Source organism: Pseudovirgaria hyperparasitica, assembly GCF_010093815.1.
Source record: "Pseudovirgaria hyperparasitica strain CBS 121739 unplaced genomic scaffold EJ05scaffold_17, whole genome shotgun sequence".
Taxonomy (NCBI): Eukaryota; Fungi; Ascomycota; class Dothideomycetes; order Acrospermales; family Acrospermaceae; genus Pseudovirgaria; species Pseudovirgaria hyperparasitica.
In genome coordinates this window covers 651640-665446 of record NW_022985565.1, presented here as the reverse complement: position 1 = coordinate 665446, position 13807 = coordinate 651640, and the positions used below count along the sequence as shown (strand labels likewise).

The following is a 13807-nucleotide window of genomic DNA, read 5'->3' as shown; positions in this document are numbered from 1 at the left end:
AAGAAGGAGTGTGGAGAGATTGGGTTAAGGCGGTCCAAGGCAAAGCTAAGTCGAATTGTACGCACAAGCGCATTCCGTAGAATTCTTCACTTTATTACTAGTTACTGATTAGTGGTGGACTGTGGACTGTGGACTGTGGAGTGAAGGGTGGATTGCGGGCTGTGGAGATGCAGTCGGTGGACAGTAGTAGTAGTGTAGTGAATGAACAATGGACATATCGCCCGAACATAGTATTCCAGTATCCAGTATTCCAGTATTCCGCCTGCGATCCAAGAGATCCCAAGCCGAGACCAGGCAGATTCGGCTTCGGCTGTCCTGGCCGTCTCGACCCTGGTCCTGGTGGTGGTGGTAATTATGGGTTCTGAGAGTATGGGTGTTATGGGTATGGATTGGGCCATTTGGGTATGGTATGGGTACGAGTCTGGGTCTCTTCTCCTACCGGGGGGGGCTTAGCTTAGGTACTGTACTGTAGGTTACTATTGTACAGTGCTTCCTTGTACTATGAGTAGTATGTACCAAGTACACTATTATGGTATGTGTTCCAAACACCCACTAGATAAGTAGAGAGCATTGGTATTGGTAATTATTGATAATGAATTGGCGCCCCGATCAGGTGTGGGAAAATGGAGGATGTCCATGTCCACGCCTTTCTCGCCTCCGCACACACACCGACTCCACTAAAATCTCCTCATCCCATCTTGTAACGCTTGATGGTGGATTCTGACTGAATAGATTTCTGCTACTAATTAGTCCTTCCAGCATCAGCATCAACGGCTTTGCCAGTATCGCCGCTCGATTGGAAAAACACATAATGCACCAACCAGATCGCGCAATTCCCATTGCTCATTGCTCATTGCGCATTGTAGTGCAGCCAATCCATTGATGATGTCGACTCACAGCATCTCCTCGACGTCGCTGACTTCATTGTGCCGATTGTTGGATTGTGAGGGGGGTCCATCAAAGCAGCCATTATGCACGGGCAAGCCACCACGTTTTAGCTGATGCCGACGCTCTGCATTTCGCATATTGCATTCTGCCTTCTGCACTCTCCCTGGTCGTCGGCGTCAGCCATGCATGCGCGGCAAAAAGAAGCCCTGTCGCTGGCCCTGTCCCTGTCTTTGTCGTTGTCCCTGGCCCTGGCGTGGTGGAGAGAGTCGAGGCGGCGACTCGAAGCTTCATCACACTCAACCGCGTGCCTGCAGTGCAAAGAAGCAGACTATGCAGACTATGCAGACTATACAGACTATACAGTACCCAGGACACTACGACCTCAGTAGTCTCGAATGATCAATGCTCCACCGATCGATGCAGTCCGGCTTCGTTTACTTTGCCCAATTGCTATTACTATATGAGCGAGTTGTTATAGCGGATCGCGTTGACATCTGCAGCTACCGGTTTGGCGCTATGCAACATGGCGGACAGCTATCTTGCAGCAGATAGAGCTGCAGCTTAATACTAGGTATTAGGTAGCGTCCACCACAACCTTGGATGTTTGAACAACAGGAATATTACACTTACACGACACTTACACTTACACTCACACTACCTCAGACCTGCTATCTAATTGATTACTTCCATTGCTGCTACTACTACGACTACTACGACCACTACTGTCGCTACTGCTGCTACTTACGACCACCACCATCATCCACCTTGCCAATGGTCAATGTCAATTTGTTACCGCTGCCTGTCTGCATAGCATTCCAGGGATCAGCCACATCACGACTAGATGCTTATCACAAAACTCCCATGCCTGCTCTCGCCATCACTGTACCGTGATCCCGCGCTCGACTCGACTCGACTCGACCGCTGTGGACCGACTACTATCCAAGGTAGCCATCACGACCACGGCTAGAGAATGCGTCGTAATCCCATATGTGTTACTATCAGCCCTCATCATCATCAATCCTATCAGTAGCCAGCTAGCCATATTCACCGCACCCGGGGCGGTCCCGTCCCACTTCTGCTAATCAACACAACAAAATCGACTTTTTCTCCGATCTTGCTCTTCTACCACGCGTCGCCTTCACCATCCTACACTTGTTGACTAATTAGTCTCGAGCTCCTGCTCCGGCCATTATTGAGCTACGGGCAATAAAGGACGGGCAGACTACCTTGTCAAATTGCCTCTCCGTCTCTTTGCAGACGTCAATTTTTGGAAACTCGACCTTCAACCATGGATGGCTCCATTCCCACTAATTACGGCACACGGCAGAGATTTTAAAGAGATCTCTTCCTTCGCCTCATCCTCTGCTCCTCGAAATTCTCGCGGCATAGCATGGTCATAGCTTCCGTTTGAATGGGTTTGCTTGCTAATCTTGCCCTGCCAATGGCTGCCGAGACGTCTCAATGCAATGCTTTCTTTGGTGAGCCGGATTCCTAGTAGGGGCAAGCCGATACCGCTAGAATGCGGCGTAGAAAGGAAGAAGAAGTCCATCATTTTGCGACGTCCTTCTTCAACCTTCAAGCCGCCACTCCACAAGACTAGCTCCCCTCAACCGTCAAATCCATCAATCACTCTGCCAAATCTCGCCGAAACTCAATGGGAACGCGGCACCAGAGAAGAAGGTCGGGTTGGGCACAGCTATTGGCATCTGCAGTGGTAACCTTATCATTTATGTGCGCAAGCAGACGCTACATACTGTAAGCAGACGCTTAGACTCAATATCCATGACAGGCGTCCAGGCCTCAATCCACTCAGATAGGGATCAGAGTTCGGGATTCAGCATCTGGGATGACACGGAAGGTATTAGTTTGGTAGTCTGGCGTGGGTTGGTGGTGGTGTTGTTGATAACCGGCCATCCCATTCATCAACCTTCGATGGATCCCCCACCTGACCCCCACCACATCCATTCATTCTCGAGCTCCAGTCTGCACTCGCGACATGGCACAACAGCTCTGATGGCCTATCACCACTCTGCTAGTCTGGCAATCTGACATTCTGGCAAGCTTCTGCCATGCTTCTTCGGCGCCTCATACGTATCGGCAAGCGCATAGTCGTGACTCTGGCCTCCGCCGCTTAGAGCGCGTGCCCAAACGCCATTAATTACCACCCACTTACAGTACATTGAACAGGACTGGCTGGCTGGCTGGCTGGGCTGTATGGATATGCGTATGAACTCCCGCTTCAAGGTCCTGGACCGAACTGCATGTGACCGACATTTGTCCGACTGAGCTACCTTCCTACCCTACACTACGTTCAGAGAGAGCCCGGCCACGACCTGAAAGCTGCATTTGCAGCATTTTATAGGCCTTCATGAGCACACTAAACCAAGTCCATCGTCTTCAAGGTGGTAATATCGAATGAGACGGTCATATGTGGATGGAACAACTCTCAGTACGAGGGATCACCGGGCTTCATGAAGTCATCAAGGATGCCCAACGTCCAGCGCATGTCCGTTGATATAGACGTTGCACTGTGGATTGTAGATTCACACCACTGTAGGACCTCCAGCCCAAAGCGTGCTCAACATTGAACGCAGTGTAGGTGAGCGGTACCGGTTCAGCCCTGTAACCAGCCCCGCACCAAACTCCAACGCCGAAGATAAAGCAAGCAATCGAACGAATCAACAGATCAGTCCGTCACTGTATACAACATTGCCTCTTATCTCATTCTCCTTCACATTCTCCTTCACACTCTCATGGCATTCTAATGAACTTTGCTGGAGATGAGAGCGGACTATGTGGCCGCGATGGTGCTCACCCTCCATGCAAACATAAGGAGGCATCTTCTTGTCGTCTTGTTTGCATCAGCCCATCTCGATCGTAATAGATTTGCATTAGCCCGAGCCGCAGGGGTGCAGCATCGTCGACAATCGTCTCGAAGAAACCCATGCTTGCTTTAGCTATCCACGTCAGCTCTGCTGGTAGTACACAACCGTACTTGCAACGCCAGAGCGTCCAGCACACTCCCATCAATGACGCACTCATTACAAGCACCAAGACCTTGACGTGTTGGAAGCGATATTGCCTTGACAGCCTGTCGGGCGCGGAGTCCACTCCGATTTGGGACCGTCCAGCATACGCGCCGTGTATTCAAAAGCGTTAAACCCTTTGACGATCCGTCACTTGTCCACATATTGAAGCACATGCTACCACAAACTCGCCGACATATGATATGCTTGCTCATCGCTAGGCGACGTCTCCCAGCACAGAAAGTCTACAGTTTCATATCCACCCGCGCTCGGCGAGCCTTCGGTTCCATGTGCCCCGGAGTAGCGAGGAAACCATTCTGAATGTATCCACTCGAGCACGATGCAAATAGGGCTACCAAGATCCTCTTCCCCGCGAGACCTCCGCCAGACTCTACCGTCTCCTCCACCGAGCACGCCGTCGTTTTGCTGGCGGTGGGTCACTGGCATCCATTTCCCCACGCAACCCAAGTGCCCGGATATGGATCACATCATCCACGGTCGTTGGAGCGTGGGGTTTGAGATGGGAAAGGGGGAAGGGGGAAAGGGGGGGAAGGGGGAAAATATAATAGTCACAGACGCTTTAGACGCTTCCTGATCCCGAAATAGTACAAATAGTGTAGATCATCTTTTCTGCCTTTTTTTTTTTTTTCGGGTGGTGGCCCATTTAATTATTACTCTCCGAGTTCGACTGCTCGATTCAGGACGGATCCGCGCGGATGCGTAGGAGGGTATTCGGTCCGACTTGCTTGCTCGCGTCTCCCTGCCTGCCTCCGGATGCTGCTGCTGCTGCTGACTTGGCGACTGGAGACTGATGAGCCTGAGTAATTAGGTACTGTAGATGTCGTCTCCGCGAGATGGATGCATAATTACTTGTCTGCTCGTCAGGCCATTCATCGGATTTCCTCCCTTCCTTGCTCGGTCCCTGAAGAAGAACCGGACCTGACCAAAACATCCACGTAAAAGAGCATACCCGTTCGACAATGAGATGATCAAAACACGAGGAACTCCCAACGCACGCCCACCCACTGCATTGCGCTCTTTTTTTTTAAAAAAAAATACAATAGTGTGTGTCTATGTCTATTATATGGATTGGATGGTTCCGGGGACTTCCACGGTCACTACCACCAGTCAGTCACTCCTACCGTGCGTGAAACACCTCATCACTCAGCGCTTGGATCTTTGGACATTTATAGGTTGTCTATCGGATACCAAGAGTTAGTTGATAATCAGTAGTCGTTTCGTGTGGATCTAGTTGCGGTTTGGGGGGTCTCCGTCTGTCTTGCTTTCTATCTTGCTTTCTATCTTGCTTTCTATCTTGCTTTCTATCTTGCTTTCTATCTTGCTTTCTATCTTGCTTTCTATCTTGCTTTCTGTCTTGCCTTCTATCTTGCTTTCTATCTTGCCTTCTATCTTACCTTCTATCCATCTTTTTGTCAATCCCTTTATCCATCCCTTTATCCCTCCTTTTATCCTCCCACGACCATATTATAAAACTCCACCTCAACAACCCCCATCCTCCATACCCCCTACCATCTAGTTTGCAACTACCTTCCTAGAATCTCATCCTTACCTACATAGAATAAAAGAAATATATTATCATTATCATTATATTCCGTCTTGTTTCATCTCTATAAATATACTTATGAGTTATATATATATGTATCTAATTCTAGCGTTTTAGTAGGCAAGAAGGCAATAATCCAGTGGGTAATAATCTACTAAACTAATATCTTGTAAACTGTTATTAGATGGAGAAGCTTTTTGTTACCTTCTCCCTCTTTCTCTGTCTATGTATCTCTCTCTTTCTCTCTTCTCTCCCCAACTGCCCCTATACCTAGGCTTCATATCATCTACTACAGATCAATCAACTATCAAACCCCTTGAAGAGGGCTTTGTGCATACGAAGCACATCTTCTGTGTTTCGTTGCGTGTGTGGTAGGGTAGATAGGTAATGCAAGGATACGGCTTCCCCCGTCCATCCCTCACTGCTGCAAAATCCTCCTGAAGGGTCAGTCTGGATATTTATATCTCTGCGGGGCTTATAGATATATATAATCTATATTCAACCGGTCATTATTGGGGCGTGTTGGATATGTGTATCTGGGCAAGAGGGCTGCTGGGCGAGGGAGGGTTGGAGGGTTGGTATTGTTATTGTGGACGTAGTTGTAGGATGGGTGGACGTAGGGGTAAAAAAGGGGGCAGGAAGACAAGTCTAGAAAAGGGAACGGCATAGTATACACAAACGCAGTGCGAGAATAGTATATATCAAGTACACTCACAGAACAAAGCCATAGACACCAGCACAGGCTGGCGCTCCAGGTATTCTAACCAGCTTCCTCCACCCCCGGTCTTCTATGCGGTCATTATCTGAACACGACTCTACGCATCGTCCTTCTTGCGACACCTCCGCTGGCGACATAGGCACGAGAGCACCTTCTGCCGACTTGTTACCTGGCCTTGAACTCGTCGCACAGCTGCTCTATCGTCGCCTACTCGAGTCCCTTTATGCTTGTTGATGTGCTAGGTGAGTCTACGCACGTCAGCTTCAAGACAAGACACCACAGCTACTCCTCCGCATTGCCAAACATACCGTTCGTGCATGAAGAGCACACGAGGCCGCCGACTCACATGCTGATCGATCGTCATCTGAAAGACAAGACTCGTCGTACTCGCCATAGAATGTAATCGGAATGACTCCCGCGCACATATCCTCCTACATCCCGTGGATTCACCCAGCCGTGCAGTCCGATCTTCATGCCCGGCGTCCCTGACCTCAGCACATGCTTCGCGGGAAAGGTATCAAGCGAGTGGCCTCTGTCCGGATCAGTTTCCGAGGCTCGCGGGGACATGAATCGCCACGCCCGGAACGCACCAAGTCGTCTTGATTCTTGCGCTTTGTCGAATAGTTTCAGAAGCCTTCTTGTACCTGCCTCATCGACTTAGAGACCTGTAAGTTAGGTTCAGCAAGGGCAAGACTGCGAGTAGAGAATAGATTGCGAACTTCTGCTGATGTCGCCCGTGGAGACTTCGCCCTTGTACGACACTAGCTATCCGGCCACGGCGTCATACATCTACATCAACAACGTAGCTGGCTGGAACTCGCTTTTTGCCCATCTCGATGTTTACGACGTTGGAGCTGTGTGATAGAAGCTGTTGTTATGTGTTTTCGAACCCTCAATTGAGCTGGTCTTGTGATAGACAGATTTACAACAAAGGATCATTTGGGAAGACGTCTCGGGGAAGATCTTGGTGAAGTAGGAGATGGAAAGTGAGCGAGGTCATCCCAACGATCAATAATGCTGGCGTAGTAGTAGTCTTGTACAGCTCGCTATCAGATGAGCTTCCCCCATAGCTCCATTTCACTCCCTCACTTTCCTATCTGGCAAGTGATATCTCCGCTGAGGTGGAGCTTTAAAGAGAAGAAAGTCAGACACATGTTGGTGATGGATTTAATGGGATCAGAAGATTCATGATCGTAGTGGTCTAAGATTGTGGTCCAGTTGACTGTAGCAGGCAACATGATTTCTTGCTCAAGGATCGTGATATCTTAAACTCAAGTGCACCTGTCGCAAGTTACATGCCTTCTCAACCATGTCATACTGTCGGAGCTACAAGACTGCGCAGTGGACGTACACTCTTCCGCTCCATCGGTCACTACCTCCTACTCACACGCCCGGCCTCAAACCTCCGATATCAAAACCCTCAATGGCACGCCACAGACTTGGTAGCGTTCAGACCATTCCCAAAAGCCATATATCCGACAAACGCGCCGACCGCAACCGCGAGCATGACCCAGCCGTTGTACGTCATAAACAGGAGCCTAGCAGAGCGCAATCAGTGTCCTACCCAAGAGCACACCTCTCAGTCGCGAACGTACATGATGAAGAACGAGTAAAAGACCTGTACGGCGTACAGCAAAGCCTTGATCGACTTGCTTTTCTGCGTCGACTGAAACCGCCCTATCCACAGCAATGAGCTCGTTTCCGTTTCCGTTTCCGCTACACGTCCTCGTCAGCTTCCACGCGCATGCACAGGCGTAAGAAACTGGGGTATCATGGCCCTGTGCAGGTCTTCCTTACTCTTGTCTCTTGCCTCTTGCGCCCAGCGCAAGCATATACTGTACTTCACATCATCATGTCGTCCTCTCTTTCTCCCCTCTCAACCACCCTCTCCCCCGTCTCTCACACCCGTCGCGCAGAATGAACGGAGGTACCTACTCGGCAGTCCCGAAGCCCTATCTCCATCCCCCACACGTAGCATCCCCAGCTCGTACGCCTCGTAGCGCCGCGACACGTCGCGCACAAGCTCATAGCCCGCCGTCAGCAGCACCACGCCGAGCAGCGAGACGAGCAGCGAGAACGTCCCGCGGACGTGCCAATGCTTGAAGACAATGCACAGGTTCTCCGTCGACCAGGTGAAGAGCATCTAATGGTTTGGGACAACCGGGGTCAGCGTCTGGACGATGGATGGATGGATGAGTGGAGAGCTGTGTGGTTCCGTACGTTCATGTTGCACATGTCGGATGGCATGTCCATGCCGCCGTGGCCCATGTGGCCGTGATCCATGTGGCCGTGGTCCATGTGTGAGTGATCCATATTGTATAGATATGTGCTAGGGCTGCGGAGGTGGTTGAGTGCGTATGTGAAGCTGAGGGATTGCTTGCGTAACGCAGCATGTCTCGCCGTCGAGCTGCGGCGCAGGGTCTCTCGCAAGCCGGGACGCCGTAGCGTGCCAAAAGCGGGGCAGAACAGCCCCACGACGGAAAACACAAGCACCTCGTTTTATGCCCATTGGATCATGGAGTCGAGCAGTCTTCCTTACTCATAAATGGTAGTGCGGATGTTTACACGAGACTGAATGTTGCTGGATCATGTGGTGTTCCGATATCCAAGCGGTCGATACCTTACTAAGTAGAACAACGGCCCGTGCCTGAGTGCTCAGCAGCTCTGCGCATGTACCCGGCCGAAACTAAATATTCGAATACGTCAATCACGCCATGATATGAGACTGAGTGATATTTAGGTCTTACTTCACAACAGCCTTGGATGAGCCCGGCCGTCTATCCATGAGATCATTGAGAGACGTACGCTTCACGACCTCACTAGCTCGGAAACTACCAATATATCGAGGATTCCCTCACGCGAAATCGACGTCGGCTGCTTCGCCATATATCAAAACTCCATTCTCCGAGCAAAATCCGCCTAGAAGATACATCTCCTGCACGTCGCGTCGGAACATGCTCGCCAAACCGATCAACATGCCCAAGTGGTATGTCTATCTCTTGGACTGTCCAGTATGCTGCTCATAAGCTCATCGTGATCATAGGCTAGAAGAGAACGGCCACCTCCTCAAGCCACCCATCAACAACTATTGCGTGTACAACGAGGATGTCACTGTAATGGTATGTCCGTTTCGTGCCAATGACATCCGCCCTGCTGACGTCACCAAAGATTGTCGGTGGCCCAAATGCCCGTACCGACTACCATATCAACGAGACTCCTGAGTGGTTCTACCAGTACAAAGGCCGCATGCTTCTGAAGACGGTCGACGACGGCAAGTTTAGAGACATTTACATCGACGAGGGCGAGATGTTCCTGCTCCCAGCCAACACGCCACACAACCCCGTTCGCTTCGCGGACACGGTCGGTATCGTGATCGAGCAACATCGGCCCAAGGACTCGATTGATCGCTTACGGTGGTATTGCCAGAGCTGCGAGGAAATCGTGCATGAAGCTGCCTTCCATTGCACGGATCTGGGAACGCAGATCAAGGCGGCTGTGAATCAGTTCAAGGAGGACACGGAGGCGAGAACGTGCAAAAATTGCGGGGAGTTGTGTGACACGGCGCCGAGGCAGAAGAGCTGATTGGCGCTGATCATATCGTAGAGGCGTAGTGGGAGTAAGGTGGTTTGTGAGGTCGTGTTATTGCTCGGAGGCTATAGGCAACTTAAAGGCCTCTCCAAGTAGCTTTGGCGATGTGATCGGCTTTCTTTTTCGTCGGCTTGATGATCCCAAGATATCTCAATTCAGCAAGACCCCTCTGAAACAGAGCCCTACATGGAAGCTTTAATACGTGCCTCTGACATATCCGTCATGGAAATTACTTACTGATGTTGTGCTAATACCTCATCGTTGTCATCATCATCATTATCGTCGTCGGCACCCACTATTGCATGATAGGCTGACCACAGGTCGCTCGCATTGATCAGTGAGCCGGACTCTAGATACAATTGGTATAAAATAGAAGTTGCGGGCTGTGTTGGAGCCAATGTGTTCTTCGCGCCATTAGCAATAATTATCAAAAAGCCTAGGGCCATACACACATCATCGTTGTTCCTGTTTTGGAGAGATGGACAGCAGTCACAGTTGAGATAGTCATGCGGCGAGTACAAAGCTCTTTCTAATGAGAATCGTGGCCGAGGCTGGAAGACATCCAAGTGTGGCGACTTCAAGTCGTAGACTAGTATTTCATAAAGGAACAGCTTTCGAGGGTCCACGAGAGTCTCATCAAAATACGCCCCTAGCTCACCACTGACTGACTCCAAGAGCTCGGCGTAATCTGCGTCGGCCTTCGTAAGAGATGCTTTGTGTTTGCTGAGCTGCACCTTCTGTGACACCACTGTAGTACGAATTGTCTCACCATGCTGGCTTCGGAGGGGACCTGATTGATTGGGGTTTTGTGTTGACAGTTCCTCTAGTTGCGCCTTGTAGCTCGTTGCATTGATCGGACATTGCTCGCCCAATTCGAGGAGGGCAGTGAGGACAAGATCAAGGACGTCCGAGGATGCTCTCCTGACGGACATCATTGTTTCTCGCAGTAGTGGTGCCCCGGCAAGCTCTCCTGTCATCGCACGTACGTACAACTCAGACCGAGCAACGTGCGCAGCGGAACTTTGTTGGTTGCACCGCCTAATAGCTGCTATGACTGCTGTAGCATCCACAAGTCTTGCTATGGCTGCATTGGAGGAGACCAGATGTTTCTTCGTAATCTCAAGAAGGAAGGAGTCTGACTCTAACGATTTCCGTACAACCACGGGATGCGACTGATCGAGCTCTTGTTCGGCCCATCTAAAGAATTAAGAGACTTATTATTTGACATTGTGGAAGACTTTACGTACCTTCGGTACGAAGGAAGGTTGCGGATGGCTTCGAAAACACTCTTAGGTAGTTCCTTGAACTTAGCGCCGCCGAGCACAATGCTGGCCGCATTGGCGTAGAAGTGGGACATGTATGCATACTGCATGATCAGTACTACAGATCTGCATCGAGACAAACTTACTTTGTGAACTTACTTTGACGGAATCGCAGAATGTGCCAAGGCTTTGGACATGCTCTTCCTGATTTCTCAGCATCCGAGACGCAAGGTCAGGACCAAGGCGAAGCCGCACGTCTGGGCCATCTACGGTGGCTAAGAATAAGTCCTGAAGAGTCTCTGCAGAGTCCTTGAGGATAAATTTCTCTCCCTTAAGAACTCGTAGCGTAGCAGCCGGGAGCCGTTCTTGGAAGGTATCGGTGGAGGTCCCAATGCCGAAGAGAAGCACGAATGGTATACGATCTAGCCATGAGCTGCGTAGGGGTGAGATTTACATATACCAAGTTCAAGACATACTCACTGGAATATATCGATAGCCTGGACAAGTACTGAAGAATCGAAAGCCTCGCTATCTTGGAATGCGATGATGACATTCTCTGCGGCCCCCTTGGCATACTGTTGCCTGATAGCCTCTAGGTCATAGTCAAACAGCCTAGTCTCGTTCTTCATCTCATTGGCATCATCCTCGGAGGAAAGATTAGCAGATGACCTGTTCACTTCTCTCAACAGTGCTTTGAGATTTGGACATGATCCGGAACTCAAAGGGATGAAAGCCGCTTTCTGATCTTCTTTGACGTCTAGATGCAATCGATCAAAGAAGGAACTACGTAGTGTCAAATTCGGATCCGTGACAATGAGTCCAGTTGGAATGAGATTGTGGCTTCGGTATTGATTCGCATCGCTCAGAATGAATTTATGGAGCTCCTCAATAGCTGCCACATGTGCTTGCTGTAAGATAGCCTGAACATTCTGATTAGCGCGCGCAGCATCAATGAAGGCCGTACTTACCGTAAGCTGACGTTCTACTGATGTCCACAAACTTCGATATAACTCTAGTCTTTGTTGTATTGCGTCGGTCGATTCGCTTTGCGCACCACGTCTTCTCTTAGGGACTCTGTCTCGATCGCGACTTGGCACGAAAACTCGACATTTTTCTTGATCCATTGCAATTGACTCACAGACAGATCAGAGCGCTGCGACATTTCTCGTCCAGCAAGAATGTGCAAATGGCTTTTAGACACAGCACTCCAGGTTGCACGCGATGCACGGTCGAACTTCACTTTTAGTTTAACGCGTTGTCACGTGCAGGTATGGTCCAGTGAGCTGCATCCATCAAGTCAACTTGTGCAACCCAATTTCATTGCTACGAGTTTGTGCACATGTTTACATTGCTGTTGTTATTGTGTAGAGTGCCAGGACGTCAATTTCCTGACTGGCTAGAACGTGTTCTATGGCTTACAATGTTGAAGTGGAAAATAACCAGGAGGTCTACACTTGTCTATCCTGAAAATACCTTGAGCGGCAGAGCGTCCATTCAGCGACGGAGCAAACATTCAGAGTTAGCATCAAGTCACCCAGTCGTCATAGTGTTTGAATTTTGAATAGACACTGTGTCAGTCATGGTCATCTTCAGTTGTTCCGGGACAGCCATCCATGCTGTCATCGGCGTACCCATGTTTGCACCAAAAGCAATAGTGGTGTTTCTCACGCAGATAGCTCGTAACTTTGAGCAGACGGTCAGAGAGGGGAAGACTCTCAAATTGCTCAAGCTCCAGGTCTTCTTCGTCAATGTCCTCAGCGATAAGTGAAGTCTTGACCGTTTTGCCTAACGCGACGCGATCGTCCTCGTCCTCATCGGTGTCATGATCTGCTTGGAGGCTCGAAAGCCGGTCTTGTAGCTCAGCTCGCAGTTCACGATCGCGCTCTTTATGGCGTCGGTCATGCTCTAGAGTCCTATATAGCACATTGATCTGTCTCAGCGGCTTATCTTGTATCATCACGGATTGCGCCTCGGTGTCTCCAGCACCGTCACTGTTCTGTCCCTCAAGTTCCATGTCGAGCTTTTCAGCTACCTTTTGGGCACCCTTCAGCTGTCCGAAGAGTTTGCGCTCTTCTCTTTCCATTCGCATGCGCTCTCTGTAGTCTCCCTCGTCGGCTTTGACCTTTTTCGCAGTCCTCTCTGCAGATTCTGCGGCCTCCCTTATCTTGCGCTTCTTCTCCGAGTCCATTCCGATACCTCCTCGGTCATCTTTGACACTGATGTTGATTGGTTCTTTTCTAGCCGTCTCAGAGCGCCCAAGGGTATCACCGGGTCTGAAGCCTAGTTTTGCCATCATCTTGAATCCTTTATTGGAGCTGTCGATTGCAGTATTGAGAGCAGCCTCGCGAGCCTTCTCCTTCTCTGCTTCGATTTCCGTCTTGGACTTGGGACGCGCACGTTCTTCATTTTCGCGTTGCTTTCGAGCTCGGCGTTGGATAGAGGTTTCAGGTTTCTTCGGTTTTGCATCTGGTATGATCATTGACATGTAGTCATCCTCGTCGTCCGCAGGAATTATTGATGACATGCTTGCGGGGTGCGCGTACTGACTGGTGATTGGGAGAGCAGACTATTGCCTGGGCCCGGAAGAACAATGTGACGGCAAGTGTGTTCGCGATTGCAAATTCTTCGGTGAACTGCAGAAGCATGCATCCAGGTAAGGACCCAACCATCTATCCATGCCCAAGTGGAGTCATGGACCTCTCCCGACCGCCGGCAGCGCTTGCCGAGCGTGGCCTTTATGGTCTCATATATGCGCGACATG

The 13807-nt window shown here is 50.1% G+C and overlaps 6 protein-coding genes across 6 annotated transcripts; 2 read left to right on the top strand and 4 right to left on the bottom strand.

The window, feature by feature from the left end:
* Window positions 1–97: 97 nt before the first annotated feature.
* Window positions 98–1025, bottom strand: EJ05DRAFT_489500 (uncharacterized protein; the record flags this gene model as incomplete). The annotated part of the gene is made up of 4 exons (XM_033745794.1): window positions 98–336; window positions 501–552; window positions 670–736; window positions 898–1025. The coding sequence occupies 4 exons, from the start codon at window positions 1023–1025 to the stop codon at window positions 98–100; spliced, it is 486 nt and encodes a 161-aa protein (XP_033596725.1).
* Window positions 1026–3214: 2189 nt separating this feature from the next.
* Window positions 3215–3757, top strand: EJ05DRAFT_154825 (uncharacterized protein). Its single transcript, XM_033739359.1, has 2 exons — window positions 3215–3441; window positions 3488–3757. Exons 1-2 carry the CDS (start codon window positions 3360–3362, stop codon window positions 3670–3672), a joined length of 267 nt encoding a protein of 88 aa, XP_033596724.1. The 5' UTR covers window positions 3215–3359; the 3' UTR covers window positions 3673–3757.
* Window positions 3758–8072: 4315 nt separating this feature from the next.
* Window positions 8073–8509, bottom strand: EJ05DRAFT_504367 (uncharacterized protein; the record flags this gene model as incomplete). The annotated part of the gene is made up of 2 exons (XM_033747560.1): window positions 8073–8339; window positions 8417–8509. The coding sequence occupies 2 exons, from the start codon at window positions 8507–8509 to the stop codon at window positions 8073–8075; spliced, it is 360 nt and encodes a 119-aa protein (XP_033596723.1).
* Window positions 8510–9051: 542 nt separating this feature from the next.
* Window positions 9052–9966, top strand: EJ05DRAFT_479795 (3-hydroxyanthranilic acid dioxygenase). Its single transcript, XM_033744745.1, has one exon. It carries the CDS (start codon window positions 9335–9337, stop codon window positions 9776–9778), a length of 444 nt encoding a protein of 147 aa, XP_033596722.1. The 5' UTR covers window positions 9052–9334; the 3' UTR covers window positions 9779–9966.
* Window positions 9967–10017: 51 nt separating this feature from the next.
* On the bottom strand, window positions 10018–12613 carry EJ05DRAFT_521023 (uncharacterized protein; the record flags this gene model as incomplete). Its single annotated transcript, XM_033748756.1, has 5 exons — window positions 12015–12613; window positions 11527–11966; window positions 11206–11479; window positions 11032–11150; window positions 10018–10981 (listed from the first exon to the last, which is right to left on the bottom strand). The coding sequence occupies exons 1-5, from the start codon at window positions 12168–12170 to the stop codon at window positions 10018–10020; spliced, it is 1953 nt and encodes a 650-aa protein (XP_033596721.1). The 5' UTR covers window positions 12171–12613.
* EJ05DRAFT_479794 (uncharacterized protein) lies at window positions 12370–13692 on the bottom strand. Its single transcript, XM_033744744.1, has one exon. The coding sequence runs from the start codon at window positions 13232–13234 to the stop codon at window positions 12620–12622; it is 615 nt and encodes a 204-aa protein (XP_033596720.1). The 5' UTR covers window positions 13235–13692; the 3' UTR covers window positions 12370–12619.
* Between the last annotated feature and the right edge of the window lie 115 nt (window positions 13693–13807).

Excerpts from the sequence above, each read along its gene's own strand:
- EJ05DRAFT_154825 (XM_033739359.1), top strand. The coding sequence starts at position 3,360 with ATGAAGTCATCAAGGATGCCCAACGTCCAGCGCATGTCCGTTGATATA. Across the intron at positions 3,442-3,487 it reads GATTGTAGATTCACACCACT|GTGAGCGGTACCGGTTCAGC; the intron begins GTAGGACCTCCA and ends AACGCAGTGTAG.
- EJ05DRAFT_479795 (XM_033744745.1), top strand. The coding sequence starts at position 9,335 with ATGACATCCGCCCTGCTGACGTCACCAAAGATTGTCGGTGGCCCAAAT.
- EJ05DRAFT_479794 (XM_033744744.1), bottom strand. The coding sequence starts at position 13,234 with ATGGACTCGGAGAAGAAGCGCAAGATAAGGGAGGCCGCAGAATCTGCA.